This window comes from Rhinolophus ferrumequinum, chromosome 2 (genome assembly GCF_004115265.2).
Source record: "Rhinolophus ferrumequinum isolate MPI-CBG mRhiFer1 chromosome 2, mRhiFer1_v1.p, whole genome shotgun sequence".
In the NCBI taxonomy this organism is placed as follows: Eukaryota; Metazoa; Chordata; class Mammalia; order Chiroptera; family Rhinolophidae; genus Rhinolophus; species Rhinolophus ferrumequinum.
Window position 1 is genome coordinate 96,978,607 of NC_046285.1, and position 27,663 is coordinate 97,006,269.

Below are 27,663 nucleotides of genomic sequence, written 5' to 3' on the forward strand. Positions count from 1 at the left end.
TTACCCATTTGATATGATATATTCAAGGATAGGATGAATAAAACATCAATCTCATAGGTACAATTATGGTACAATTAAATTCATATGCCCAAGCTAGATGAATGAGAAATGACATTTGTGCTTCATGAACAATTGCTTTGAAAAACTAATGAAGTTCTTTCCTTTAAAAGTCTGCATCCATAAAAAAAAGGTCTTTGAAGGTTAATGCATTTCATTTTGACTGAAGCCTAATTAAGCATTCGTGTTAAAATGGGCACATGCTACTACACCCATTGCTAGGGTATAAAAGTGTCCAGTGTGGAAGGTAACACAATCATAAACTCCTCTTTGCAGCTCAGCTGAACTCAGAACTCCTATCAACATGTCTTACAACTGCAGCTCTGCGAACTTCTCCTCTCGCTCTCTTGGAGGTTGCCTGCAATGCCCAGTTTCCTTCTACAATTCTTTCCACCCCAGCAATGTAGTTTGCTCCCCCAGTTCCTGCCAGCTGGGCTCCTCTCTCTACAGTGGCTGTCAGGAGACCTGTTGTGAGCCCACCAGCTGCCAGACACCCTATTCTGTCTCCAGACCCTGCTTCCGCCCAAAGAATTCCATCTTCTGCAACCCCTGCCAAACAAATTACACTGGATCTTCGGGATGTGGAAATATTGGCCTTGGACCTTTTGGATATGGAAGTACTGGCTTCCAATCTCCGGGCTGTGGGTCCAGCTTCTACCGCCCAACTTACTTTCCTTCCAGGAGTTGCCAGTCAACTTGTTACCAACCAGCCTTTAGCTCTCGCTGTTTTGGATCAACTTACTGAGTATCTTCAATTATCTCATGGTTATATCTACACTTTATGAAACTTTAATATTCATTCTGTCCAATATCTGCAATTATTGACTCTCTGCTTCACCAGGACTCACCACCGCAGTCCTCCTGCAAGTATGTGATTCGCTGTGGACAAAATCACCTCGGCCTGTGATCTTTTCTAAATCAGACATGTGAGATCCACCTTACTTTTTCATTCTTACGCCAATGCTCAGAATCACTTCTGTTATTTTCTTCTAATGTTTTTCTCTAGGATTCTTTCGTGTAACTGTATTTCAAATAGATATGGCATCTAAAATAAACATTTCTCTAGGATGAATTATGGCATTATGGCATTCCATTTTTTATTCGTATGGCACATTCATTGTACCTTCAACTGTCTTCACTAGGAAAACATATTTTTGTTTTGTTTCTTTCATGTTCCATTAATATTTTGCCAGTTAGAAAACAGGAAGTTTGGAGGAGAATTTATTTTTATTTTTATTTTTTAATTTTTTTTAAAGGTTTTACTGGGGAAGGGGAACAGGACTTTATTGGGGAACAGTGTGTACTTCCAGGATTTTTTCCAAGTCAAGTTGTGTCCTTTCAATCGTAGTTGTGGAAGTAGTTGTGAAAGACGCAGTTCAGCTCCAGATCCAGTTGCCATTTTTGGTTGCAGGGGGTGCAGCCCACCATCTGGGAGTTGAACTGGCAACCTTATGGTTGAGAGGACTCGCTCCAACCAACTGAGCCATCAGGAGCTCAGCAACAGCTCAGCTCAAGGTGCCATGTTCAATCTTAGTTGCAGGGGGCACTGCCCACCATCTCTTGTGGGAGTTGCAGGGTCGAACTGACAACCTTGTGGTTGAGAGCCCACTTGCCCGTGAGGGAATTGAACCGGCAGCCTTCGGTATTAGGAGCACAGAGCTCCACCACCTGAGCCACCAGACCGGCCCTAGAGGAGAATTGAAATACATGGCATATCTTATGTCTTAATTTATATTCCCTCATAGGTGCATTTGTTCATCTAATTGCTTCAGAAAATTTTGTTTTTAGTTAGGCATTCATTGAAAAAAATTTATTGAGTTCTGATTATAGAGCAGGCATTGTGCTAAACAAAGTCATAAATTCCCTGCCTTCATGGAGTTCACACACGTACAATTCTAACTCACTGTCATGGAGCAAGTGCAGTAATGGGGATAAAAACGTAAGTTTCAATGGGAACACAAATAACAGGGGCTTCAAAAAAAGTGTGAGCAAATCACATAAAACTCATAGAAAGAGTAAGTTATCACTTCATATAAAAAATAAATCTTGCTGATCTAATGTGCTAGTTGTAGTCCTTTGAAAAATAGCTGCCAAGTAGTATTTGACATGAAAGTGATTTGCTGGGGGAAATATTTGTTAGGGAAAATGTGGAAGTAGCTGGAGAATTCTGGGCGAACCATCAGACCACCATGCAGGTCTGAACTCAATGAAGGAGAGAGAGAGGGAAGGAAAGAAGGAAGGAAGATTGGGTTAGAATAATCTTCTTCAGGATAGTTCCGAGAAAGTTTTGGTAAGTCACCCATTAAAGGAATTCCCTGTCTCACAGACATGGGCCTTCCAAGCTCAGCCACTGGCCAAGTGACCTTGGCATAAATGCTGTGATAATTTCAGAGACTGGCAGCTGGAGCTGTCAGTCAATTATGCTCCCTGCAAGGGGTGATATGGCAGCCACATTTTCATAACTTCCATGTTCATGACATTTATTCTGATTTTAAATAAATCAAAATAGTAATAAATAGTGACATGATAAATGAAAACATTGAATTTACCCTGAATTAAACTCAATGTGCTTTATTTTACTTACTTTGATGAAAAAAAATTAATTACTATATCAGGTCCTACACAGAACTCATTGAGTGAAAGTCTAACCCTACCACTGTATATGAGAAAGAATTGAGAATAAATGGATGGTCATCTTTCATTTTCTGGTCAACATTATTCATGTTTTCTTTATTCATTTGTTTTTGTCACCCCCCCCCCTTTTTTCCCCACGGTCTTTTATCATTCTGCTTTGTTTCCTGCACTTAAACCAAGCATTCACATTCTTCAGAGTTTGCATACCTCTTGGCAATATTGTCGTTTGGGTGGCATACTTCTTTGTTAGGGTAGGGCTGTCTTGTGCATTGTAAGATGTTTACAGCACCCCTGGCCCTGTCCCACCAGATGCTAGCAACATGAACACCACCTCCAATCCCCCAGTTGTGACAAATATGTCTCCAGACATTACAAAATATCCTCGGAGGCAAAATTATTCCTTGTTTGGAACCATTTATTTATATGGACATCCTGGGAATGAATTGTTTGGAATAGTTCTTAACTGTGAACATTGGATATATCCCCCACTTGGGACAGGGATAGGACAGTAAAAATTCAATATTATATTACTTCATGTACGAATCAGGTGTTATGAAGTATGATGCCAATAAATATATTTATACTTTAGAAACCTAAAATGTTGAGCTACTTACTTGGCAAATATATTCCACTATCGCACATTAATATAGTAGTTGTGATTATGTTTCCAAATTATAATGGCCTATTTAGCTGCAATTAGAGAACAAAAATGATTTCATTTTTGTAACAAACTTCTCAGTTCTAGAATGTCTAAGTTGTCTGTTGGGATCAAAACCAATCTATGATAATCCTAGACTAAGAAGTACTAGTAAGACTTATGTTTTTTTTCTCACTATATTTGAAATAATCATATCCAATTGAGACCAACTGTTGGTTTGTAGACTCTGTTTTAATATATTTTGGGCATTCTGAGAGTTTTCTTTAATTTTTCTGACTCCTTCTGTGTACTCCACAAAATAAAAGACTTTAACTCTTCTACTATCTAGTGTCAGTGATGAAGCTGACCATAAACTACATTTCCTTTTAATTTTGAATATTTGAAGCTGATATCACAGGTTTTAGTCTCAACATCTCAGTTCAACTCATCATAAGAGAATTTCATTGACTATGAACTGCATCAATTGTGTCGACCAAATATTTCATGCTAACAAGCAACTACTCAAAGTCATTTATATTTCAAATATAAGAAAATGAGTTCATTTAAACAAACATTCATTTGTCCCTGCTATATGCCAGGGTTTATGCTAGCTCCTGGAGGATACAAGTTTAAGTAATAACAGAAGTGACATGCAGCTATCAACAGTATTATAAACTAACTATAACTTTAGTTAGACTGATATAATCAATCTCATGAGGAAAGAAATAAAGCTTGGGGGATTTTTCCCAAAAAGGTAAAGCTCAAGTTAGGACGTAGAGGCCAATACATTTGGACAGGCAGAGTATAAACTCACTGGAAAGGAAATAGGACAGGAAAAATGTTCAAAGCACATGTTTGAGAAAAAATGAGGATTCTTTCTTGTTTTCAACATGTGAAAAAGAGCTTGAGCTTGAACTATGAAGGTTATTTGGCCATGGATGTCGTGCTAACAAGCTTGGATCATATTATATAAGAAATGGGAGGTGAGGGTAAATTTCTTTGTAGTAATTTCATAAATTTATTCTATGGCCTAAATTTAATATGCCTTTTGGGGGCAGATTTTTAAATAAAATCTTGGATTTGATTGTTTTAACTAATATTTCATTTCAATAATATTTTCAATTCACTTTTTTTGCCATGTTTTATCATTTGGACTCCTTTTGGCCAGAAAGATATTCAAAATATTTTGTGGTTTGTGGACCATATCCTATTGTCCAACTCTTGCCAACTTGCCTGAAAGAAACCCCCAAGATAGATAGGAATTGTATCTTCTATGTAATTTATTACTTTAAGAGTACGATTTCATAAAATGTTAGCAATTGATTCATTCTTCTTTCAAAGAAGCACAGCACTTTAGATATGTTATTTATTAAATATAGAAAATTAGGTTGATATCTTCTGTCACTCAGTTGTCATGATCATTATGCTAAGCAAAAAAAGTCAGACATAAAAAGTCAAGAACCGTATGATTTCACTGATATGTAGGATATAAAACTGAAAGCAACAAAGGAACAAAGAAACAGAAACTCATAGACAGAGACAATAGTTTAGTGGTTACCAGAGGGTAACGGGGGGACGAGTGGTAGACGAGGGTAAAGGGGATCAAATACATGGTGGTGGAAGGAGAACTGACTCTGGGTGGTGAACCCACAATGTGACATACAGATGATGTATTACAGAATTGTACAACTGAAATCTATGTAACTTTACTAACCATTGTCACCCCAATAAACTTTAATTGAAAAATAAAAGTTGTGATCAGCGAAATGTCTACTTACTATTATTCTCCACTGTTTCGATCCTGTATCTTATTATGTCACACAAAGATCATGCTTTTTGATGGACAGAAGAAACCTTATGGAGATGAAGCAATCCTCTCAAAAAAGGTGAGTATCCAGCTCAAAAGCAGCAGATATTTATTAATGACAATTTCAAGCATGTTTGTGTTAAAGAAATAAAAAATATTTTGAAGAATGTGTCACAGTTAATATCAAATTATATTGTTAGGTCTTTATTGCTGGCTGAAAACAAAATCACAACATTTAAGAAGTTTCATTGTGGACAAAAATAAAAATTAGTTATGAAAATTTAAATCATTAGTCTATTCACTTTTAGGTTATTTTTAAAAAGGTAGTCAAATTGTCTGGGCTTTCATTTTTAACCATACATGTTACAGTATACTCTTATAATCTGTAAAACAACACAAAAAGTTGGATTGGATATTAGCTGGCTTGTCTTTTATTTTGCTTTTTTTTGGTTTTCTTTTGTTTTTTAAATAAGACATCTGAATGTCAACTGCGCTACATTCACTATGCTGGCTTTGAGTTTACAAAGATGTAAAGACAGAGTTCTTACTCTCAAACAACTTCATGAAAGTTTTTCTTTTTTTTTTTTTTTTAGCAGTAAAAAGAAAAACCCCCATGTGTATTTAAGTGCATTAGAAACAATTAGCTTTATCAAGCTCAAAAAGAAAATTGTTTTCCAGGGCTGTAAGATTAAAATGGACACTTTGCACAGGAATTTTATTACTTTTTCTATGTATGTGGACCCTTAAAACTGTATCCAGAACAGCTCTACTATCAGAATACCCACACCATCCATGACACAGCGGGCTTCACCATGCAGCCAGGGCAGTGGGTGCAGGGAAGGCTCTTGTACGGGCAGAACACAGGCTTTAAAATTTGTGGGAACCTGACCCACACCAGGCACACATTTTACTTCAGAGCCTAGTTTACTCTGTCTCTCTCATTCTCTCTCTCTCTCTCTCTCTCTCTCTCTCTCTCTCTCTCTCTCTCAACATTTGGGAAAAAAGAGAAGTGTGAGAAGGCTCTGAAATTTTCTATTCCATCCTTTCCCAATTTCGTCCCATTTCACTCTATTCTTTCTCATTAAAAGAAGTACAGAAGTCATCAATAAATAGATTTTGTTACCCATTAATGACGCAAGACTCACATATTGAACACTTTTGCGATGGAGAGTACCACATGGGAGTTATTAAAGCAGCTAGTTCCAGATCTTCCTGCCTGACCTGAGATAGCAAAAACGTTCTATTCCTTTGTATAACAGCCCACTGCCTTTCTCCCAGGAAGTGGAACAAAATTCTTAACAAAACCATGGTTCAGCCACAGGTCCCTATATGTCCATAGAAGACATCTTAGATTTCTGGGAACTTTTTATAAAATGAAATTGCACACCTTGGACTGAAATATAGTTGAGGACAAAATCAATGACATATCACTTCATACCTGTCAGAAAGGCTCTCACCCGTGAGAACAAAGATTTGGTGAGGATGCAGAGAAAAGGGAACCCTCATGCTGTTGGTGGGATTGTGAATGAGTGCAGTACTTTTCAACCAAAATACAAATAGTAACATCCGCACTCCATGATTATTGAGCATTATTAACAATGATCAAGACATAGAAGCAACCTAAATGCCCATCAACTAATGAAAGGATAAAGATGGTATCTACAAAAAAAAAAAAAAAAGGAATATTATTCAGCCTTAGAAAAAGAAGAAAATCTTTCCATATGTGATAACATGGATGAACCTGGAGGGCATTCAGCTAAATGAAATAATCCAGGTGCAGAAGGACAATTACTACGACACATTTAAATGAGGAATCCGGCAGAGTCAGACTCATAGAAACAGAGTAGAATGGTGGTTGCTAGGGATTGGGAGGAGGGACAAATGAGGTATCAGCCTAAGGGTACAAGTTTTAGTTCCACAAGGTGAATAAAGCCTAGAGATCTATTGTATGGCACAGTGCTGTAGTTAACAATGTAGTTTCTATTGTTTACTTAATAATTTACTAAGAGGGCAGGTCCTATGTTAAGTGTTATCATCATCCTCATCATAATCATGAAGAGGATGGAGGAAACTTTTAGAGGTGGTGAATATATTTATAGCATAGATTGTGATGATGATTTCATGAATATATACTTATCTCCAAACTCATCAAATTGCATACATTAAACATGTACAGTTTTTTTGTATTTCAGCCACACTTCAATAAAGTTATTTAAAATAAAGAAAGAAAACAGTGAAGCAGGGAAGGGCTATACTGCAACAAATAAGGGCTAACAGAGATATACAAGATTTTTCTTAGGTCTAGAAATTTATACAAATTTCTCAGCCCTGTCAGGTGACTTTGCAGTTTTACAAGAACATTGCTTATATAAACAGGAGTTTATTGAACTTACCAGAAGCTGGTTTTTAAATACTAGGTGGAAGATGAATGTTGTGATTAATTCCTGGTGAGCAATCAGGTACATATGAAAAATTAGAACACTCCTTCCTACTATGATATAGTTTCCCAAAATTTGTATGACAAGAGTGAAAGCAATTTAGCAAAACATTTCTTCTATTTTCTCAGCACTTCTCATTTTGATTTCTGAAGACTCAATTATATTCCTTCAGAGACTCAAAGAAAAGACATAGAAGGGAATGCATTTAAATTTATGTCTCCATAATTTCAGTGACACTAGCTGATGAACACTCCAGCTGAAACATTTGACTTTAACACTTTATCAACTCGTATAAAAAAGTACTTTCTCTTCATTTTTTCCTCCTTTTAGGTTTGATTTTCAAAAACCTTTCAGCCATCCAAAACTGAGTATATTCCTCTTAATATTGATACAGATTAAGATTAATACAAATTTCACAGTTAAATGGGCTGCAAGGAATGTTCTTCACAGAACTTAAAATCTAATATAATATAAATATATTTATGCATTTGTTCAAATGCAAACACATACATGATAGTTACAAAAACAGAGATACTTTTGATACTTGTAGTTTCTTTCTAATATGTCAAAGAATGTTTAAGTTGATCCTGTGTAATTTTTATCATTTCCCATTAATTTAGTAACATATCATACTGTAGAAGAATTTAAGGAGGCAAACATGTTGGAAACAAATTCTTTTTGTATGTTTCACTAAGGGAAGTGCTTAATTGAAATGTTAGAGTGAAGAATGAGAAATTTGGATAAAGGTGTTAAGATAAAGTGACCTAAAGCAGATATAGTGAAGAAAGGAATGGACAAATGGAAGAACGTTGGTGAGACCAAGAAGAGTATTCTTGACAACTATTGCCTCGTGATAGAGGGGACAAAAGCTTTAATGAGTTTTATGAAGGGAGGAGCCTTCTTGCTTACTCTTTGATACATATATATATATATATATATATATATATATGTTGCAAATGGAATGTTGCATGTGAAATTGCATGTTTAAATGGTAAACTTTTTTACAGCTTTTTTGATAGATGATTGACAAACATTTCATATATTTAAGGTATACAATGTGATGTGTTAATATACATAGATATTATGAAATGGTTACTACAATCAAGCTAATATATTCATCACCTCACTTTTTTTATGGCCAGAATACTTGAAATTTACTAAGAGAGTAAATTTCAAGTATACAATACATTGTTATTAACCATAATCATTATGCTATACATTAGGTCTTCAGAATCTATTCATTTTATAACTAAAAGTTTATACCCTTTGACCAAAAGCTTCCCATTTCCCCCACCCCCAGTCCCTGGTAGCCATTCTATTCTTTGTTACTGTAAGTTTGACATTTTTCGATTCCTCATGTAAGTCACATCATGCAGTATTTGTCTTTCTGTATCTGCCTTATTTCACTTAACATAGTGTTTTCCAGGTTTATACATGTTGTTGCAAATTATTCGGTATTAAATGGTAGAGGTTTTATTTTAAATTGAAATAAATTGATCCCAGGGGATTAAATCTGAGGCCAGGCAGCCTAATTGTTAAACAGTATAACTCAAACTCATCAAAAAACATATGTTCACCTGTTTTATTTTTAACAACAAACATCACTTCATGAATGGAAAGAAACTATCTTCAAAATAAATGTTAGTTAACCCAAGTTACTGCCAGTCATGAATTTAAATACTCACTAGATTCTTCAGTAAATACTGAAGACAGTATTTTTACAGCTCTGTACTTTATATAAAGCTAGAGACATATTTGGCTTGAAAATTGTGGCATTTTTCTTACAGATTTTACAGGTTTCCTATCAGAACATCAGACAACTAATACAGATAGCTAATCAACATTTAAGGAAATTCTATTACGATAAAAATTTTAAAATATGGAAACATTATTATATAATAATTTGTAGTAGTCATAAGATTTTTAGCCATTTGTCTTAAACCAAAAGTACGTATTTTTAAAAGGTATTTGGCCTTTTATATATAAAAAATATATAAACTGTGAAATATAAAAATATATTCTATATTATATAAAACATAATATAACTGTGAAATAACTCACATGAAAGAATCCACCAGAAGAATTATGTCCTTTGAATAACTCCATCACACCTCATCTAAGGCATGAGGGTACCTCATGAGTTTTTTATTTTGTTTTTTTTCTAAATAAAATTTTAGCATTGAACAAGAAACTACTCAGTAGTAATGGTAAACCAGGGCATAGGTTGTGAAAATACCTTGGTAGTACCTTATTTTGCAGATGTAGAGAGTGAGGTTCAGTGAACTATGAAGGTAGTATACAAGACATGAGCACAACAGGTAAATGATGCATGATTGTGCTATGCTACCCTTTGGAATAAAGGTTGAAAAAAAATAACTCCACAGCTAAAGTCACAACTAAAGTCACCTTAGACTATCTATTGGTGGTTCTAAAAGGAACAAAGAGACACGTTTCTGTTAAGAGTAAAAGGAGTTTTATGTCTGCTACATCATTAAAATTGGCTTTCAAAAACAATTGTGTCTACCCACTCATTATAATCGGGTGTCTATGGGAACACCATATATTAGTACTAAAAATAAGAAATCAATTGATCATATGGAAGGTCCAATCAATACAAAAGAAGCATAATACTTACAAAACATTGTTCTTTGCAACAATAAGTAGATTCAGTGTGAACATACAGAAAGAAAAATAATATCTCACACAGTCATTATAAAAAATATAAACTAAATATTGGGGTCAAGCAGATGTTAAAAAGTTACTGCAAAAGTGCAACCACAAAGGTAAGTGAGGTAAAACTGACTTTCTAAATTGAAAAATTAATGTAATCAAATAGGTCGACTATGTTGTATATGGTGTCATAAGCTTGATTTATTTATTTATTTTTTTTGCTGTTAAATCTTTATTGAGATGAGGTTGCAATTTGTTCTTATAAGTCTTTTGTCATAAATAAAGATTTTTGGCCCAGACACTGAAGATTTAATGCATCAAAAATATTAGAGAAAATTTTAAAAATAAATGAGTACTGCTCTACATGTTGCAAAATCAACTTATTTGGTTGTTTGCTTGGACTGAGTTGTTTTAATTGCTATAGACTGAATTTTTCACTGCATCTTATGCTCCTAAGTACTAGTAATACATTTGCTTTTTGGGGCTTTAAATATCCTGGTGTTTCTATATTTCCTGCCAGTCAAAATAAAAATAAAAAAAATAAAAAATACTGTCCATAGCAACCAAATGCCTCATTAGAAAAAATATAACTGTGAAATAACTCACATGAAAGAATCCACCAAAAGAATTATGTCCTTTGAATAACTCCATCACATCTCATCTAAGGCATGAGGGTACCTCATGAGTTTGTGTGTGTGTGTGTGTGTGTGTGTGTGTGTGTGTGTGTTTTCTCATAAAAATTTTCTTCCACACGATATATCTGAGGGAGAAATTAAGCAGCCTGGAAGATTGCAATGTGATCTGTAAAGTATTAAGTTGAAATTTGTTCTACAACAGTTAAATAGTGAACTAGTCACTCACTGAATCATTTAGGGGAAAAAAATGTCTATTTTTAAAGATCCCAGTCTATAAATGTCAAAATAGTCCCCAGCGATGGGACAAAAAAAGTATTCACTCAATGAATGCAAAACCTTAGCCTCTTGTTATGGGTGTTGAAGTGATTACTGAGAACATATACCTTTCATGACCAGACAGAAGCCAGAATATTATTTTTCTCTGTCTCCCAAAGTCCTCATTTCCACAGCCAAAATAAGAACAGTGAGGTTACAATACCCATCGCAAAGCTTCCGCGGAAGCCTGGATTGTCTATGACCACAGCTTACTGTCTACGCAGGAATGAATTCAGGTGGTAATAAAAGCTGACTTACTTGGACTCAAACATCACTCTGCACAGTGACTTCACAAATCCTCAGAAGTGGGACTGGCAAAGCCCGCAGCCTTTACATCTCAAATGGCATTGGAGCCACCCAAACCCTTTAATATTCCCTTGATTCCAGGAAGGCAAGGCCTTCTTACATGTTAATATGTTTTAATTTAGTATTCCTTTAATCAGCCTGGTGCCTATTAGAGGTAATTTTTCGATCCTCAAAGCATAGGCTTTTATCTGACTCTGGTTAAGATTCCCATAAACTCACCCCACGACATGAGGTAATATCCCAACTGTATTTTGTGAAGATTATTTTGGTTCACTAATTATACATGACTGTTTCTGACGTTCTCTTGAAGAAGATGTTTTAAGTAAACTTCATGATGTGTCCACTATATTTCAAACCAACCCCTCTTACAGGGTTAACCACTTCAACTCAGTCCCTGTGACACGCACTTCTCTCAACTTGGCAGTAATAATGGTAAAAATTGTAAGTGTTTATTCATACTTATGATGTAGTACAAACTTTAAATGTATTAATTCATTTGATACAATCATCTCGTGAGGTAAATACTATTATCACCCTCATTTTACAAATGGCTTAGCGAGCTTAAGTAATAACATACCCCAAAGTATCACAGCTTTTAAATGTGCAAGCTGAATTTTTGAATTTAGGTAAGCAAACTCCAGAATTTTCCACTTGCCTGCACTGCTGATTTAGAGAACTTTCCAAGAGGGGAATAAGGTAGACACTTCTTTTTGATGTTTCTACAACACATTTATATCAACTAAAAGCTTGGGGCATAATTTTTACAGAGGTGATTGATCTTCGCTGACTTCTCATCCATTTCCTTTTGGTCTCTGCCCCTCACCCCTGACAGATCTATTCTTAGGAGCTCACTCACTACATGCTCCCTCCTGGGTTCCAGGTCTCTCACTGTGTCACTCCACATGATCCTGTCCTCTTGACACTACATGTTGTGCTCCAGATTTGTCCCTTCATTTTCTTTTCCTCTCAACATTTGTGTGTCTAGTATGTCAGGAAGAGGTTATGAGTAATTTACAGCCTGTCCGCTTCTCAAAACCCAGGAAATAAATTTTATCACATGTCATAACCCTAAATGTTAAGTTGTGATTTGATTTGATTTGATTTGATTTGATATAGGGGAATTTTCATCATCTATAGAAAACTGTAGGGATTCTTTGGCAGGAGTACCCATCAGGGTTTTCCAGATAAACTAAATCAATAGTACACACACACACACACACACACACACACACACTCATTTTCTCTCTCTCTCTCTCTCATATATATATATATGTATATGAGAGAATATATATATGTACATATATATATATATATACATATATATGTATGAGAAAGAATGAATATATATATATATATATATATATATATATATATATATATATATACACTGTGATGATGGCTTACTAACTTTTTCCTTTAACTACGCTCTTGCTTTTTAAATAGGGCTGTCCTAACATTTCCAAACAGAGCCTTGGAGTAAACCGGTGGAGAGAACTTGGGTTTGGGCCTCTTCATATGGTACAAACAATTGTTGAGATGGGGGTTCTAATAATTTATTGTACCTACAAAGTTCATGTACAATCTGCCTAGGAAGAAACCTGGTCTTCCAAATAAGCTGTTTAAATTTTTTTAGAAAACTATATCAGTTATCATTTTAACATAAATTATAGCATAAAAATATAACTCATGATAGGAACATGTCAAGTTTAATAGCCATCTACTAATCCAGCCACGAGTAAAGTAAGAAAGTAAGACATTGTGCTATATCAATCTGTGATGAATTTCAGCAGAGATGCATTAAGTTGAGTAATTCTAGATTTCACTGGAGGAACTCACTGTGGAGTAGAGGAGAAAGATAAGCAAACATCACGTTATATAATAAGTGTGGTTGTGGAAAAAAGAAAACATGAAAAAAGAACATATAGTTGAGCACAGGCTGGCTTTTTTCTTTCTTTTTCTTTCTGAAACATGATGTAACACTAGTTTTATATGCTAAGCCTTATAGGATAAGAAGGTGTTTCTATAAAATGAAATAGAGAAAAAAAAGTTACTATAAAGAGATAAAAGGATTAAGGTAATAATAATAGCAGTTAAAGTTAATGCCTATTATTTACATAGTATCTGGCCATTCTTTTGTGCTTTGCAAACATTAGCTCATTTAATCCTCATTATATTACAGAAAAAAATTAAAAGATCTTCACTTTGCAGGTAACAAAATGAGATTTAAGGTGGTAAAATAAATTGTCCCAAATCATGCATTTAATCAGCAGTTGAGTTGCTATTGCAACCGAAGCAGTCTGACTTCAAACTTTGGGTTACTAACCAATAAAATGCACATGAAGGAGAGTGGCACCTTAAGATATGAATGGAGTAAAAACTGAATTGGGAAGACCCATAATAGAGTATCTTTTGATGAGATGAAAAGACTTGAAATAGAGGAGAATGGGTGATAAAGAAGATGGGATGTCTTTGAGGAAGATTTAAATGGCAGAATTAAAGATAACTAGTAATTAACTAATGAGGAGAGGAGACAAATTAAGAATTATTTTTTGACTGATTTTTCAATCTTGGAATACTAGGTGGTTGGAAATGCCAGATGAAGTTCAGGAAAGAGAAAGGATACATGTGTGAGAAGAAAAATCTATTGATCAGAACATGTTGAGATTCAGTTGCCTACAGAGACACATTTGGAAACATTCTTCAAACAGAAAACTATCAGGAGGAAGGCCATATTGGGAGGCATGCTGTACTGTGCAAAAAAAATAAAAAATAAAAATAAATAAATAAATAAATAAATAAATAAATAAATAAATCCAGTTTAATTTAAATTTCAGATAAGTGAAATGCTTTTCAGTATAAAACATTTTACATATTCTCATTTTAAAAACGCATTTTTTATCTTATATTCAAATTTCATAAGTTGTCCGGTATTTGATCTGAAATCTCTCCAGACTAGAGATGTAAATTTGAGAGACATCAACTTACAGAAAGGAGAATGGCTTGAGTCGATGGCATTACCTAAGAAAAAGAAGTTCCAAAAGCAGAGTCTAGACAGTGGGGTCTATGACAGAATGCATAGCTCTGGCCCTTTCCTGATTTTCTTTCGTTGCCTTACAACTCTGTAGTGTTCTCCCACTCTGACTCCTGGCTCAGCCATACACCGTGCTTTGACCAGTAAAACAAGGTAGAATTTATGGTGTGCCTGTTCTCGTTATGGGTGTCCAATATCCTTACAGGTATCTGTTTCGTTCTCATACCCCTGCCATCTCCATGAGAACACATCTGGTTTCGCCTATTGGCAAGTGAGAAACATGGAATAGAGCCTAGTCACCCGCTTACCTAAGCCAACAATCAGTCAACTTCAGTCATGTAAGTGAACCCAGCAAAGCCGTTTTACTCCCCTCAGCAACTGAATGGGTAAACATTATGGTTGTATAGCAGTGAGGTTCATGGTTGCTTGGTATGCAGCAATGTAACAGAAGCATTCACGTAGAATTTTATAACCATCTTGATTACATGCGCTCAGGTATACGAATGTATACTTAGATTGAAAACTCTTCACTTTTTAATTTATCATTGGTTATTATTATTTCACAACTCACTAATGTAGGATTTGGAATAGGAATTTAAGCTTTCCAAACTGCAATTTTCTCATTCATTCACTGCAATACCAGTATCTATCTCTTAAATTCTGAAGTGTAGCTGTGATGATGTATGTGAAGCAAAGTAAGTATGTAATAAATATGTTATTATTATTAGCTACACTGAAGTTGGCTTATAGTTATACTTTTATACCAAGCAGAGGGCCTAGCATATCATACATAAATATCTACGAAAAAGATTAATATGACATTTAAAATAAAAATAAATGCTTATTTTTTCATTAATAGAATCATATAATTAAAAGGACTCTTAATTTAATGGAGAATCTGGGGTATAAATAAATAATAGATTGGTGCTATCATAAATGTATTCAGTACGTATTCTATGAAATACTTCCTGTGGATCAGGCATTGCTCTAGGCACTGTGGAAACATTAGTAAGTAAAACAGATTAAGTCCCTGCCCATATGGAGTTTACAATCCCTGGGGAAGACACATAATATGTGAGTAAACAATGAAATATATAACACTCATTGGTGGTAAGTGCTATGAGAGAAAAAAAAAAGCTATGTAAGGGACTAGACGCCAATGGGATAGTCAGGAAGTAGCATTTGTACATGATGCTGTCAGATGCTTTGTGGAATAAGGCAAGGCACCCCAACATAAATGATAGGTTGACTTTTGAAGATAAGTAGGAGCTCATCATAAAAGGGAAGAGCATATCATCTGAGGTGAGAAAGGAGCTAGTATAAAGTCAAATATTTGGGAAAGATTATGGATTATTTAGGTAATTACACTTATTAAATAAGTTAGTGTTTACTGAGCTTCATGTCTGGTGGACCAACGTTATGGACATACTCTTTGGCAAAGTTATTTTTTAACTGAATTCTATTTTATTTATTTTCATATCAGAATACGGAGAGTTGTATAATTTTCTCAATAGTAGCAGCATATGTGTCACCCCAAGAAGACACATAGGGAGCCATTTTAAACAAAAAACTTTTAAACTAAGGAACTAAAAGGTGATGGAGGCTTTGAGTCCTGGAAACCAGGTAAGAATAGATGAGAAGGTATAGCCATAGGCCCAGTGACAGATGATGACTATAGTCATTAAAAATGAGAATATTTATAAGGAGATAGCACAAAACGGTTATATTTTTGGATATGTTATTGGATATGGAAATGATAGGAGAGACATGGAAAGCCTTTCCAAATTAAGACCTGTGTGATTTTATGGATTATGGTGACATTATCGACCAATGTGACAATAGAATCCATATGGTCTGTATAGTCCATAGCAAGGAGCTTGGCAGAAACATAATTAACTATATAACAGTATTAAGCCTCAAAATGTCCAAGTTCATTTCTAGAGTCGTAGATAGATCCATAGCTTCACCCTAGTAATCCAAATTTTGGAGATCAGCAATTATATCTGTTCGATAGATGATAGATAGATAGATAGATAGATAGATAGATAGATAGATAGATAGATAGATAGATAGATGATAGATAGATAGATAGATACATACATACATACATACTTACATACATACATATTTAAAATTAAAAAAAATTATTCTTCAGACTTGGGAAGTTGATCAGGTATACATATATGATAAAATATTCACTAAACTGTCCTTTCATAGCAATAGAGCATTTTTGATTGTTTAAAGCGTTTTTATATTGATTTGCATCAGTAGATTGCTTGTGACCAATTTGAGCTCAGTAACGAGATGTGATTATAATTATTATGTCCCTAAAACTCTTTTACTATTATGTCCCTAAGTTTCAAGAAATTATTCTCCTTCCAATTTTACCCTTTAACATTAATACTGGGTCCTAAATTATGCAATCTCTATTCAATAACATACCAGGGGTACACTTAACATGACTATACCTTCATCAAAATCAAGACCTATATCTTTAATTAGAAGATTTCTCCCCTACTTCCATTGAAAAGAAATATATGTTCTAATGTCTTACTGATATAATAAACATAAAATTCTCCCAACAGAATTATTTAGTGACCAAAAATTAGAAATATGTTTTATGCTCCCAGCTTCCAATTCTTTAACTATCAAACTAAGAACATAAACATAACTTTTACAATATGCTTCTAAAAGCCATGACATTCAGGAGAATCACTAATTATATTTGGGCACAAGTCAATTTTAGTAGCTCCTGGAGAGTTCAGATAAAAAAATACAGAAGACCTTCAAATAAAACCAAATTTAAACTTAATATGCATGGTAGATAGGGTTATACTTAGTAGGGTGTACTGTCTATCTGGGGAAAATTATTTTGAATAATCACATATTATATATTCCAAGTAATGGTGATCTGAAAGACCCACAGAATAATTTTTATATGTTTATCAGGGCAAGCTATAAATACTACAAACTGTATATATACTTACACCCATAAGAGCACATGTAAATGAACAAATCAGTTCACATATTATTAAATTTTAGACAGTGAAAACTAAAAAAAATAAAATTAAAGATATAAATCATATAGAATAGTAACTATAGTTACCCTACAGGGATTATTCTACTGAACTTTTTGGTTAACGTATAAAATAACAATCTGAAGAACTATTCTATTATATCCCAGGGATTTAGAACATACCAAACTCTACATTTCAAAACCACCCTAGCAAGAGTAAAAGCCTGTGAAGGGGATTTGCTGGAGATTCTTTGAATTGATGTCTTCCAATTTAAGAGCACTTGGACATGTATACACTCTGGTTCTCATATCATCCTTACAAAATCATGTCAGGAATATTCCATGTAAGTGCCTGGGCCCTTGGTCTATACATTCTTCTCTTTTATTTGATTTTATATTTCTCTTGCTTCCCTTGTTCGCTTTTCTGATGTGAAATCAAAACTACAGTATAGGTAAAGAGGTAACAGTTTTTCTCTAGGAAATTGTTTATACAGTACTGTTTCTGCTTTAGGTTTATAGAAGGATAAAAAGAATTTCTCAAGAGATAAGTAGTCGGGGACCAAGTATGAATTTAAGTGAATTCAGACATGTCTGATCATGTCAGACAAACTAGTGAGACAGGTTGCTCTGATACTTTAAAAGTTGGCTAGGAAACCTTCTATAGGGCGATTTATTCTGTGTTCATTGCTGATGTTCCAAGAGACTTGTTTCAAGTAGTGAACCAGTGAAATAAGCCGAAAAGAAAGTCCCTTTGGAAAAATTGAGGAATTTCTGGGAGAGAATAAATTTTTATGGAAGAGTCAGTTTCCTTGACCTTGACTGTTGACAGCCATGAGAGACTCTTATCAGTAAAGCATCTTGTGTTACTAAGGTTTCACTTTGTACCTTCATCCATTCATGAGATCTATAGAATATTAAGAGCCCTCTAATGAAGTGTAAAAAGAAATCAGAAAAGACTCCCCACCCTATTATCCATAATACACTGTACCACTGTGTTCCATGTCATGGCAGTGGTAGGTGGATCAGCCCTCTGAGGGACAGTGGCCAACATAGATGCCAACAATAGAGTGCAGTCCCTGCCCAGGAAACGAGTGATGCTTCTCAATATCCTCCTCTACTTCAAGACAAAGGTTGTAAGAAAGCAAAGGCACATCTGGCCGGAGCAGTGGTCCCAAGAAGATTTTCAGTGGGGAAACGGATAAATAAGAGGAGTATAGAGGTTATTTTGGACAGTGAAAATACTCTGCATATCATAATGATGGATGCACATCATTATACATTTTTCCAAACCCACAGAATGTACAACACCATGAATGAACCCTCAGGTAAACTACGAACTTTGGGTGACGATGTATCAATGTAGGTTCATCAGTTGTACCAAGTCTACCACTCTGGTGGGTGATAGTGAGGGAGGCTGTGCAAGTGGGGAAGAATAGGGAACATGGGAAATCTCAGTACCTTCCTTTCAATTTTTCTGTGAACCTAAAACTGCTCTAAAAAGAAGATATTTAACAAACATCACTGTGACACACAAGCATGCACTTGAATGTAATATGAGAATGACAAAATCTTTAGCAATTCCAGCAACACTTGAGGGACATTTGAGAGGCTGATATCCTGAGTGGCCAGGGGCCACTTATTTTCGTTTGGTGTTAATATGACATCGTATATGTTCTCAAGCTTGTATAATGTGGTGAACTAGAAATATTTGCATTATACTATACCACATAGCCACAGACCTCATTGCTTCCTAAGTAAATTGTTTATATTAGTTGCAGAATAAGACGTTAAAATAATAAAAATAGAAACATGACAACAAGCCAATATATTTACATTTTAAGTAATCAATTATTAGACAAAAGCAAAATATAAGTTTTCTCTCTCTCGTCTTGCTAGAAAGATAACATCATGGTAATTCATGGTGGCAAGAAGAGTAGACCCAAATGACGAGATCAAGCTAGAATAGTTATACATATTAAATATGCATTTAGATGATGGGTTTCTAGCTGAAAAGTCACCAAATATTCATAGAAGCAGTTTAACCATTTATAAATAGTTATCAACTTATCCTGGGGAAAATAGGATGGATGTTTTGGGAATGAAACAAACAAGATAAGACCAAACATATTTGGAGATTTTCCAAATGCATCCGCTTTAAGCAATTTTTTAGTAGAAGCCAGAGAATCCATATTCTCCGTAGCACCATGGGCGACAGCAGCCAGATTCATAGCCTCTAGAGCCACAGCCATAGGCCAGTCTGTGGAAACTGCTACATCCACAGCCATAGCCAGAGCCCAGGCCACACAATTGAGTTAAATGACGCCCCCTCCCAAAAAAAAGGCCATATTTTCTACATCAAATTAGGTCATTTATTAGGTATTCAGCATAAATCATTTGTTACTGCCCAAGTTGATGATACCAGGAGACATGATACAGATACGCTTAATTCTTGGAAATTCTGAGAGTTCTTTTGATAATAGGCCTAGGGTAACTCAGTCCACTGACAGAAGATGTTTTGGCAAATCCACTCATGGCATCGGATGTCAGGTTACTAGGGAAGTTTAGTAGAAGCCAGAGAATCCGTATCTTCCATAGGACCATGGGCGGCCCCAGCCATATCCGTAGCCGCCATAGCCGTAGCCCAGGCCACCGAAGCCTCCATAGCCGTAGCCCAGGCCTCCGTAGTAGCTGCCGTAGTAGTGCATGGTGTCAGTGATGGTACGTGCTTTGCTGTTCAAGGCAAGATCCTGAGTGTGAATGTCAGCATGTGTAGGAGGATGCTTATATACCCTGAGCAGAGCATGTGATAAAACATGTGCCCCTGCTCTGGTGTCATTCCATGAATTATACTTGCCTGAGACAACTCATTAAATCTATGGTCCCCTGACCACATTCATTAAGAATGTCTGAACTGGCTTCGCCACCTTCTTAGGTTGTTCCTGAGCTTGTTGCTTTAATTTTGTTAGAAGCAATTGCTGTTTCTTCAAATTGCTATTTTTTTATAGATGTAACAAACTTAAATCAAATTCTTTATTACCAGCCACTTAACATCAGTCTCATTAAATATTACTGAATTTCTAATCAAATATCTTTTCATTTGGGGGAACTGTTATCATTATCTTTTCCAGGCATTTTGGGGAATTGTTACAATTGATATTACTAAATATCAAAAAACAAAGTCAAAACTCTTAAATTTATCAAAAAGCACACACTTTGCATCATGAGAAGCAAAGGATGCACCTCTCTTCAGAAAAACAAAAACATATCAAGTCAAGAAATACTTTGTTTACCTGCTGTGTATACCAGAAAACCACAACAAACGCTCACCTGATTTCTGTCTAGAGTCTCAGAACTTTTACCATAAACAATTGATAGATTTATTTTTGGCTTTACACACTGGCATACTATTTTTGATCTAGAAAATATAGCACAATTGGAGTCAGAAGTGGAGAGACGATGGCAGTGACCAAAAATCCATCTTGCGGGAAGCTTTTCCACATTGCTCTTTTTTATGTCCTCAGCCCTTTCTCCAAAATAACTTCTAGCTTCCAGCTACCACAAATGCAGATTATATTTGCCTCCATACACCATTTTTTCCTCTTTCCCTACCCTTCACCATTTTATCCAGGTATCTTATGTCATTTTCAAATTGCACTTCAAACATCACCCAGCTTCCTTCTTCCATGATTCATTAACTGTATCCAGGCAAAAATGTGAAATGGCTAAATGGTTTTGGCTCCAACCTACATATTCAAGTCAATGCTACACTGCTTCCATCACCCATCTCCTTAGTCAATGTATGTTTGCCCCTGTCTTCTCTGCCTAATCTCTGGCCATTTTTTTTGTCTTCGGGCAATTTTTAACTAAACCTTTCCTAAAATATCATCAGACCTTTCTAAAATATTGATAATGTTACTTGCTTAAAATATATTTCAACTCCTAAAATTATCTGAAAATTTTAAAAGACGTGTACAACCTGGAATACTTAAGAAATTATCTAAATGTATGACACAAATGTGAAAAAGACAGAATAAAAAAAATACTCTTTGGAGATATTTGGCCTGGTATTCACAAAGTCCCTCACCTGAGCCCAGGGAGTTACTCACCAACACCCAAAGCTAATCCCACACCTGATTAAGCCCAATGCAAATGTGCCCATGTCTTGAAAATAGTTGTTTTAGACGACTATGCCCATATGATCACATATATTTGTGTGTGTGTTCGCTGACTTGACTGAGTAGTCTAAATAAAACCTAGCATTCAGTTTGAACTAAACAATACATTTTGAAAAAATTATATGACTTTAGTAACCTTAATAAAATAAGGACCATGTATATCACAATCTGAGCAACTGATTGGCTCTTCTAGGAAATGTTTGAAGGCTGACCTAAGTGCCAACAGGCTTCTCTGGGTTTACAGTAGCATTTAAACCAATATTGGCTTTTCATCCATGCAACTCCAACCTAACTTCATTTCATTTTTATTTCTCATTTCAGGAAACCTATCAATTGATAAAATGAATTATTTTCATGTTTAATGAATCATTTACAATTATAAATAAATTACATCATATTAAGACTTTCACACTCTTTCTGTGTAGCTCTGTCAGAGCATGTGACCATGATTAAGGGCTAGTTTTTGTTTTTAATGCATAAGACTCTCTCTACTTTATATATAGAAACAATGTGGGACACAGAAAAAACTTCAATAATACAACACAAAATTGTTTTCAAAGAAGAAGACATATGACTACGATATGCATAACTTATAAATGTCCTTTAGCTAAAAAAAACAAGAAAAAAATCAGTGAAAAATATGGGACAAATTTGTATGCTTTTTGTTTTTATATGCAGAAGTAAAAAAGTCACATTGGAAATTTCTTTGGGGAGGAGGATTATTTTTCTGTCTATTCAGTGGACCAAGAATACATATCGTTTTTTCATTATTTTTTTATAAAGTTCAATCTCATGACCCAAGTTTCTATTCATGTTGATGGATAAAGGAGCAAAAACAGTTTTAACATTTTCCATGGAGGAACTCTTTTTGTTATAAATTAAAAACATTTTCTCTCACCTCAGATATAAATCAATACAATCTTAAATAGAATAAAATTATGATAATATTGATTATACTAAGAATGTCAACAGCAGTAATAATTATATTGATTTCTGTTTGTCAGCCCCATGGAACCTGTCCCTGGAGATATTAGCCAAATGAGAGGAAAATAGAAATCCTGTTCTACTGGATCAAATGATATAGCTACCCTTCAATAGAGTTAATTGGCTCTGTATCCCTTGCTCAGCCTACTGTGATGTTATGTATATACATTAGCCTCTAGAAGCTTTGATTGAAAGAAGAGTTCTGGATAGTTGTTTTTATTCAGTATTGTTTTGGCTTTGTTTGTTTGTTGTTTTGACCTAGAGTTGAGTTATAACATTGTTTATTATCTAGTTATATTCAAAAGCAGATAAACTAAAAATTGATAAGTATAATTCTTGTTGTCAAAACAGTAAAAATGTTAGAAAAACATAGGTGTTAACCTAAGTAAAGGGACCAATCTCCATTTAATCAGTTGTGACAATCTAGCTTTTCTTACAACCAGGAACAGAACTTACAAAATGGTTTATGTGACAACATTCAAAGAGAAAGGCAGCATAGTATAGTTGAATACCTGGGACTCTACTCTTGACTAATTATCAGGGAAAATCACATAATCTGAGTTTTCCTGCCTGTAAGACCATGGGACAGCATTACAGAGGTTTTTTTTGTTTTGTTTTTTTTTTTTTTTTTTTTTTGGTGTTTGACCATGTTGGGGAGGGCAATTTCCCCCTCTTTTTTATTTCAGTTCTTCTGGCTTATCTAAGAATCAAATTGACATGAGACAGATTAACAGGAGAAAATCATATGTCATTACATATGTACATACAGAGGTCCTGTAAGAATATGGGACCTGGACAAATCAGGCAGTTGAGGTTTATATGCCATTCTGGACTAAAGAGGAAGAAGTAGTGATTTGAACTTCAAAAGGAAGTTAGGCAGTTCACATGTAGACGAGAAGAAGCAAACATTTGGTGAACAAATTCCTTCCTGGCCACCCAGAAACAATGGGACACAGAAGGGAGTCAAACAAACAGACTTCCCTAGGTTCCTCCCTGTCTGCCATAGTAGCATTACAGAGTTTTAATGTACCCTTTCAGGTATTTAATTCTATGATTTCATTTTTCCCCTTGTTTTATTTCATTTACCCAGCTTATTATACCAGATATCACTAGGATGATATCATTACCTTTAAATATCATTCAGTTTTAGAAAAACAATATTGTTGCAGCTATTTTTCAATTCCTTCTTTCTTATACTGCCAATAAAGTGGTTATTTTTAAAGGGATAATATTTTACTGAAACTCAGCTTTATATAATTAAAAAGAAAAAAAATTGAGTGGTATTTTTAGTCACTTGAAGCCCCACGACATTTTGCTTCAGATGATATTTTTGTTTGTTTATTGTTCTACCTGATGTCCTTACTTCAACCTGATAAGGAGGAGGAAGAGAATGCTGAAGAAAAGTGCAACTGTGTTGCTTTAAGAGGCCAAGTGAGATGAATGAGTTGAATGACCAAAGATTATATTTTAGCATCAAGTTAATTAATGACTTTAAGTCACTCTTACTTTATATGCATAACACACTAAAAAAAAAACCCAGAAAATTATGAATAAAGGAAGGTAATATATAATTCAAAGATTCATGGAAAAACAGAGCTTACTTTCTCTAAAAATTTATGAATATGGATTATAAGATTTGTGGAAAGTTGGCTATGATTGCTGTTTTAATGATATGAATGTCTAGCAACTACAGTAGATATATCTAACACTACCTGTTTTTATGAAAAAATATAAAAGGAGACAATCAAAATTTTGGAAGTAGGCAGGGTATTAGTTCCAAATTTTGAACTCCATTAAGTAATATAAATAGATAAAATATGAACTATGTAAAATAATTATATTTCTTAAATACTTATATATTTATAACTCCATAGTTGATATTTGCTGTGAAATTCAATTCTGAATGTTATATAACTAAAATGAAGAAAAGGAATAACAGTCTATTGTTTTGAGTTACTAATTCTCAAGCTACAGTTTTTTACGATATAATTATATACATATATATATATGTAAACATGCATATATAACCATGTGTGTATTGCATTTCTAATTGACAAAGGGTAAACCTTACATATAAGAATGTACACATACTTGAGTTACATGAACCAAAAAAAAAAGGCCATATTTTCTACATCAAATTAGGTCATTTATTAGGTATTTAGCATAAATTATTTGTTACAGCCCAAGTTGATGATACCAGGAGACATGATATAGATATGATTATAAATAGTAAATTCTCTGGAATTTTGAGAGTTCTTTTGATAATAGGCCTAGGGTAACTCAGTCCGCTGACAGAAGAATGTTTTGGCAAATCCATTCATGATAACGGATGCCAGGTTACTAGAGAAGTTTAGTAGAAGCCAGAGAATCCATATCTTCCATAGGACCATGGGCGGCCCCAGCCATATCCGTAACCGCCATAGCCGTAGCCCAGGCCACCGAAGCCTCCATAGCCATAGCCTAGGCCTCCGTAGTAGCTGCCATAGTAGTGCATGGTGTCAGTGATGGTACGTGCTTTGCTGTTCAAGCAAGATCTTGAGTGTGAATGTCAGCATGTGTAGGAGGATGCTTATATACCCTGAGCAGAGCATGTGATAAAACATGTGACCATTCTTTTGTATCATTCCAAATTATTCCTTTACACGAGGCAACTCATTAATTTGTTTGCTGACACAAAGAGAGGCTCAGACTCATTAAAATTTTTGAGCTTGCATAGCTGCCTAGTTAGAACACCCTTGAACTCATTACATTTTTTAATGAGAAAAAAAATCTGTCTTCAAAGTTACAAAATAAAATTGCCCCAAACAGAATTTTTTCATTGCTAAGCATATTGCATCATTAAAATTTGATGGTGTCCTCTCATTAAATATTTTATAATTTCTAATGTTCATATCTTTCTTTGGGTTATTGTCTTACTTCCCCTAGATTTAAGTACCCTGATCAAGTCTAAAATTCTGAAATCTATCAAATTCTTTAAATGTCAAATTTATTTCTTAAGCTGAAAATACACACGTGCACGCGCACACACGCACACACACACACAAGAAAACTATTTTGGAGTTATATATCCTTTTGCAAAATATCCTTCTGGTTTATCAACATAGGAAAATTTATTTTAACAACTGAAGGACAAACTCACACTCATAACCAATCTGAACACCTGTTCAAAAATATTTTCTTTAAATCATTCACCTATTTTCCAGAATAGAAAAGTATGATCTAAAAATATAGATGATCTTGGCACCCTGCTTTACAGTTACCATTTTTCTTCCTTCTCTACTCTCCCTGCAAATGCATACATCATTTATCAAACCTCTCTTTAAGACTTCATTCTGCACTATTCCCAATACAGAGTTCCACCAGCGAGGTCGTTCGCTCCTATCCATTTTTTCCCCAAACATTATTTCATCCCTCTACTCACATTTTTCATTTTAGCATGATATTTTTTTCCTTACAATTTCTTTACCAATTCTTGATGACTCACACCTTATTTTCTCTTAGGCAATCAGCAATTGTTTTAAAAAGATAATCTAATTCATTAAGTTTTTAAAATTTGATGGTGTACTCTTAAGAGTATGTGATATTTTTAACAGAGTCCCCTAAACTCTTGATGCCCGAAAATCTGCAAAATAAATGTGCAGTGGGGAAATGACTGAGACAAAAAACAAAGATATGAAGGTTAGTTGGCCAGTCTTTGTGGATTTCTTTGGCTCACTCTGGGAAGATAGTAAAGGAAACCCAAGATTAAGACCTACTGGAATGTGAGCATATCTTGGGCTTGGGTCTTTACACTTTTGTTTGCTTTACATGACTTAAACATGTAACTGAGAGTTTTGTTTTGCTGCTGTTATTTTTGTTTCATTTCATTTTTGAGTGTTATAAGTAATATTTTTGATAATACATTTCCCAACTGAATTTATCCACTGTCCTTCCAAACAAAACATATTTGTTGAATTAATGAAAGAATGAATTTGGCTTGCCACAATTTGTAGTAAACTTTAAGAAGGAATAAGGACTCAAAGGCTTTCATATTTTAAAGAAATATTTAACCCAATATTTGCCTTGGCTGTTAAATCTCTTTTCCTCCTTTATCAAAATTTATTCCATCTTTACATTTCTTTATATTTTATTCTGAAAAAAAAAGTTGGCAAAATTTTTCATTCTCAATGAGCCATATATACATATTTTTGGAGGGTATATGAGTGTTTATTGTACTGTTTCAAATTCTCTTTTTTATTTATTTTTTAATTAAATTTATTGGGATGACATTGATTAGTAAAATTATATATATTTCAAGCGTACAATTCTATGATCCATTATCTATATATTGCATGGTGTGTTCACCACCCAAGTTAAATCTCCTTCCATCACCACGTATTTACCCCCATTACCCATTTCTACCTCTTTCCTCCCCAACTTACCCTCTGGTAACCTCTACATTATTGTCTGTCTATGAGTTTTTGCTTTTTTTTTTTTTCCTCGTTTTTTGTTGCTTTCAGTTTTATATCCCACATATGAGTGAAATCATTTGGTTCTTGACTTTTTTCTGTCTCACTTATTTTACTTATTTTACTTACTCACTTATTTTATTTTAATCTCAAGATCAATGAGTCATATTGAAACCAAACAATCACAAATAAACCTAACAAATTTAAGAATCTCATGAATCACAGAAGTCTGCTAGATTGTTTGACTGTAATAAAGGCTAGTTTATGTTGTTTCTGATACAAACACCTATGTCCACATGACATAAAAACTAATAAATTTTACCATTTTTTAAAAAAGCTTCATAATGAAATATACTGATTTATTTATTTTCAAAGAAGAAATAGTAAAATATACATATTTCACAGATATATACACACATATACATACACACTGTTGTGATATATATATATATATATATATATATATATATATATATACAGATAACTACATATACAAAATACATACATATG

The 27,663-nt window shown here is 34.4% G+C and overlaps 2 protein-coding genes across 2 annotated transcripts; one reads left to right on the forward strand and one right to left on the reverse strand.

The window, feature by feature from the left end:
• Positions 1-361: 361 nt before the first annotated feature.
• LOC117032987 (keratin-associated protein 15-1) lies at positions 362-802 on the forward strand. The gene has a single exon (XM_033124815.1). It carries the CDS (start codon positions 362-364, stop codon positions 800-802), a length of 441 nt encoding a protein of 146 aa, XP_032980706.1.
• A 19,305-nt stretch (positions 803-20,107) lies between these two features.
• Positions 20,108-25,199, reverse strand: LOC117032993 (keratin-associated protein 19-3-like). The gene is made up of 2 exons (XM_033124828.1): positions 25,093-25,199; positions 20,108-20,336 (listed from the first exon to the last, which is right to left on the reverse strand). Exons 1-2 carry the CDS (start codon positions 25,197-25,199, stop codon positions 20,108-20,110), a joined length of 336 nt encoding a protein of 111 aa, XP_032980719.1.
• Between the last annotated feature and the right edge of the window lie 2,464 nt (positions 25,200-27,663).

Bases quoted from the DNA above. Each gene is read 5' to 3' on its own strand.
- LOC117032987 (XM_033124815.1), top strand. From the start codon at position 362: ATGTCTTACAACTGCAGCTCTGCGAACTTCTCCTCTCGCTCTCTTGGA.
- LOC117032993 (XM_033124828.1), bottom strand. From the start codon at position 25,199: ATGCACTACTATGGCAGCTACTACGGAGGCCTAGGCTATGGCTATGGA. The intron at 20,337-25,092 runs GTCCTATGGAAG...TGCTCTGCTCAG, and splicing joins TATGGCTGGGGCCGCCCATG to GGTATATAAGCATCCTCCTA.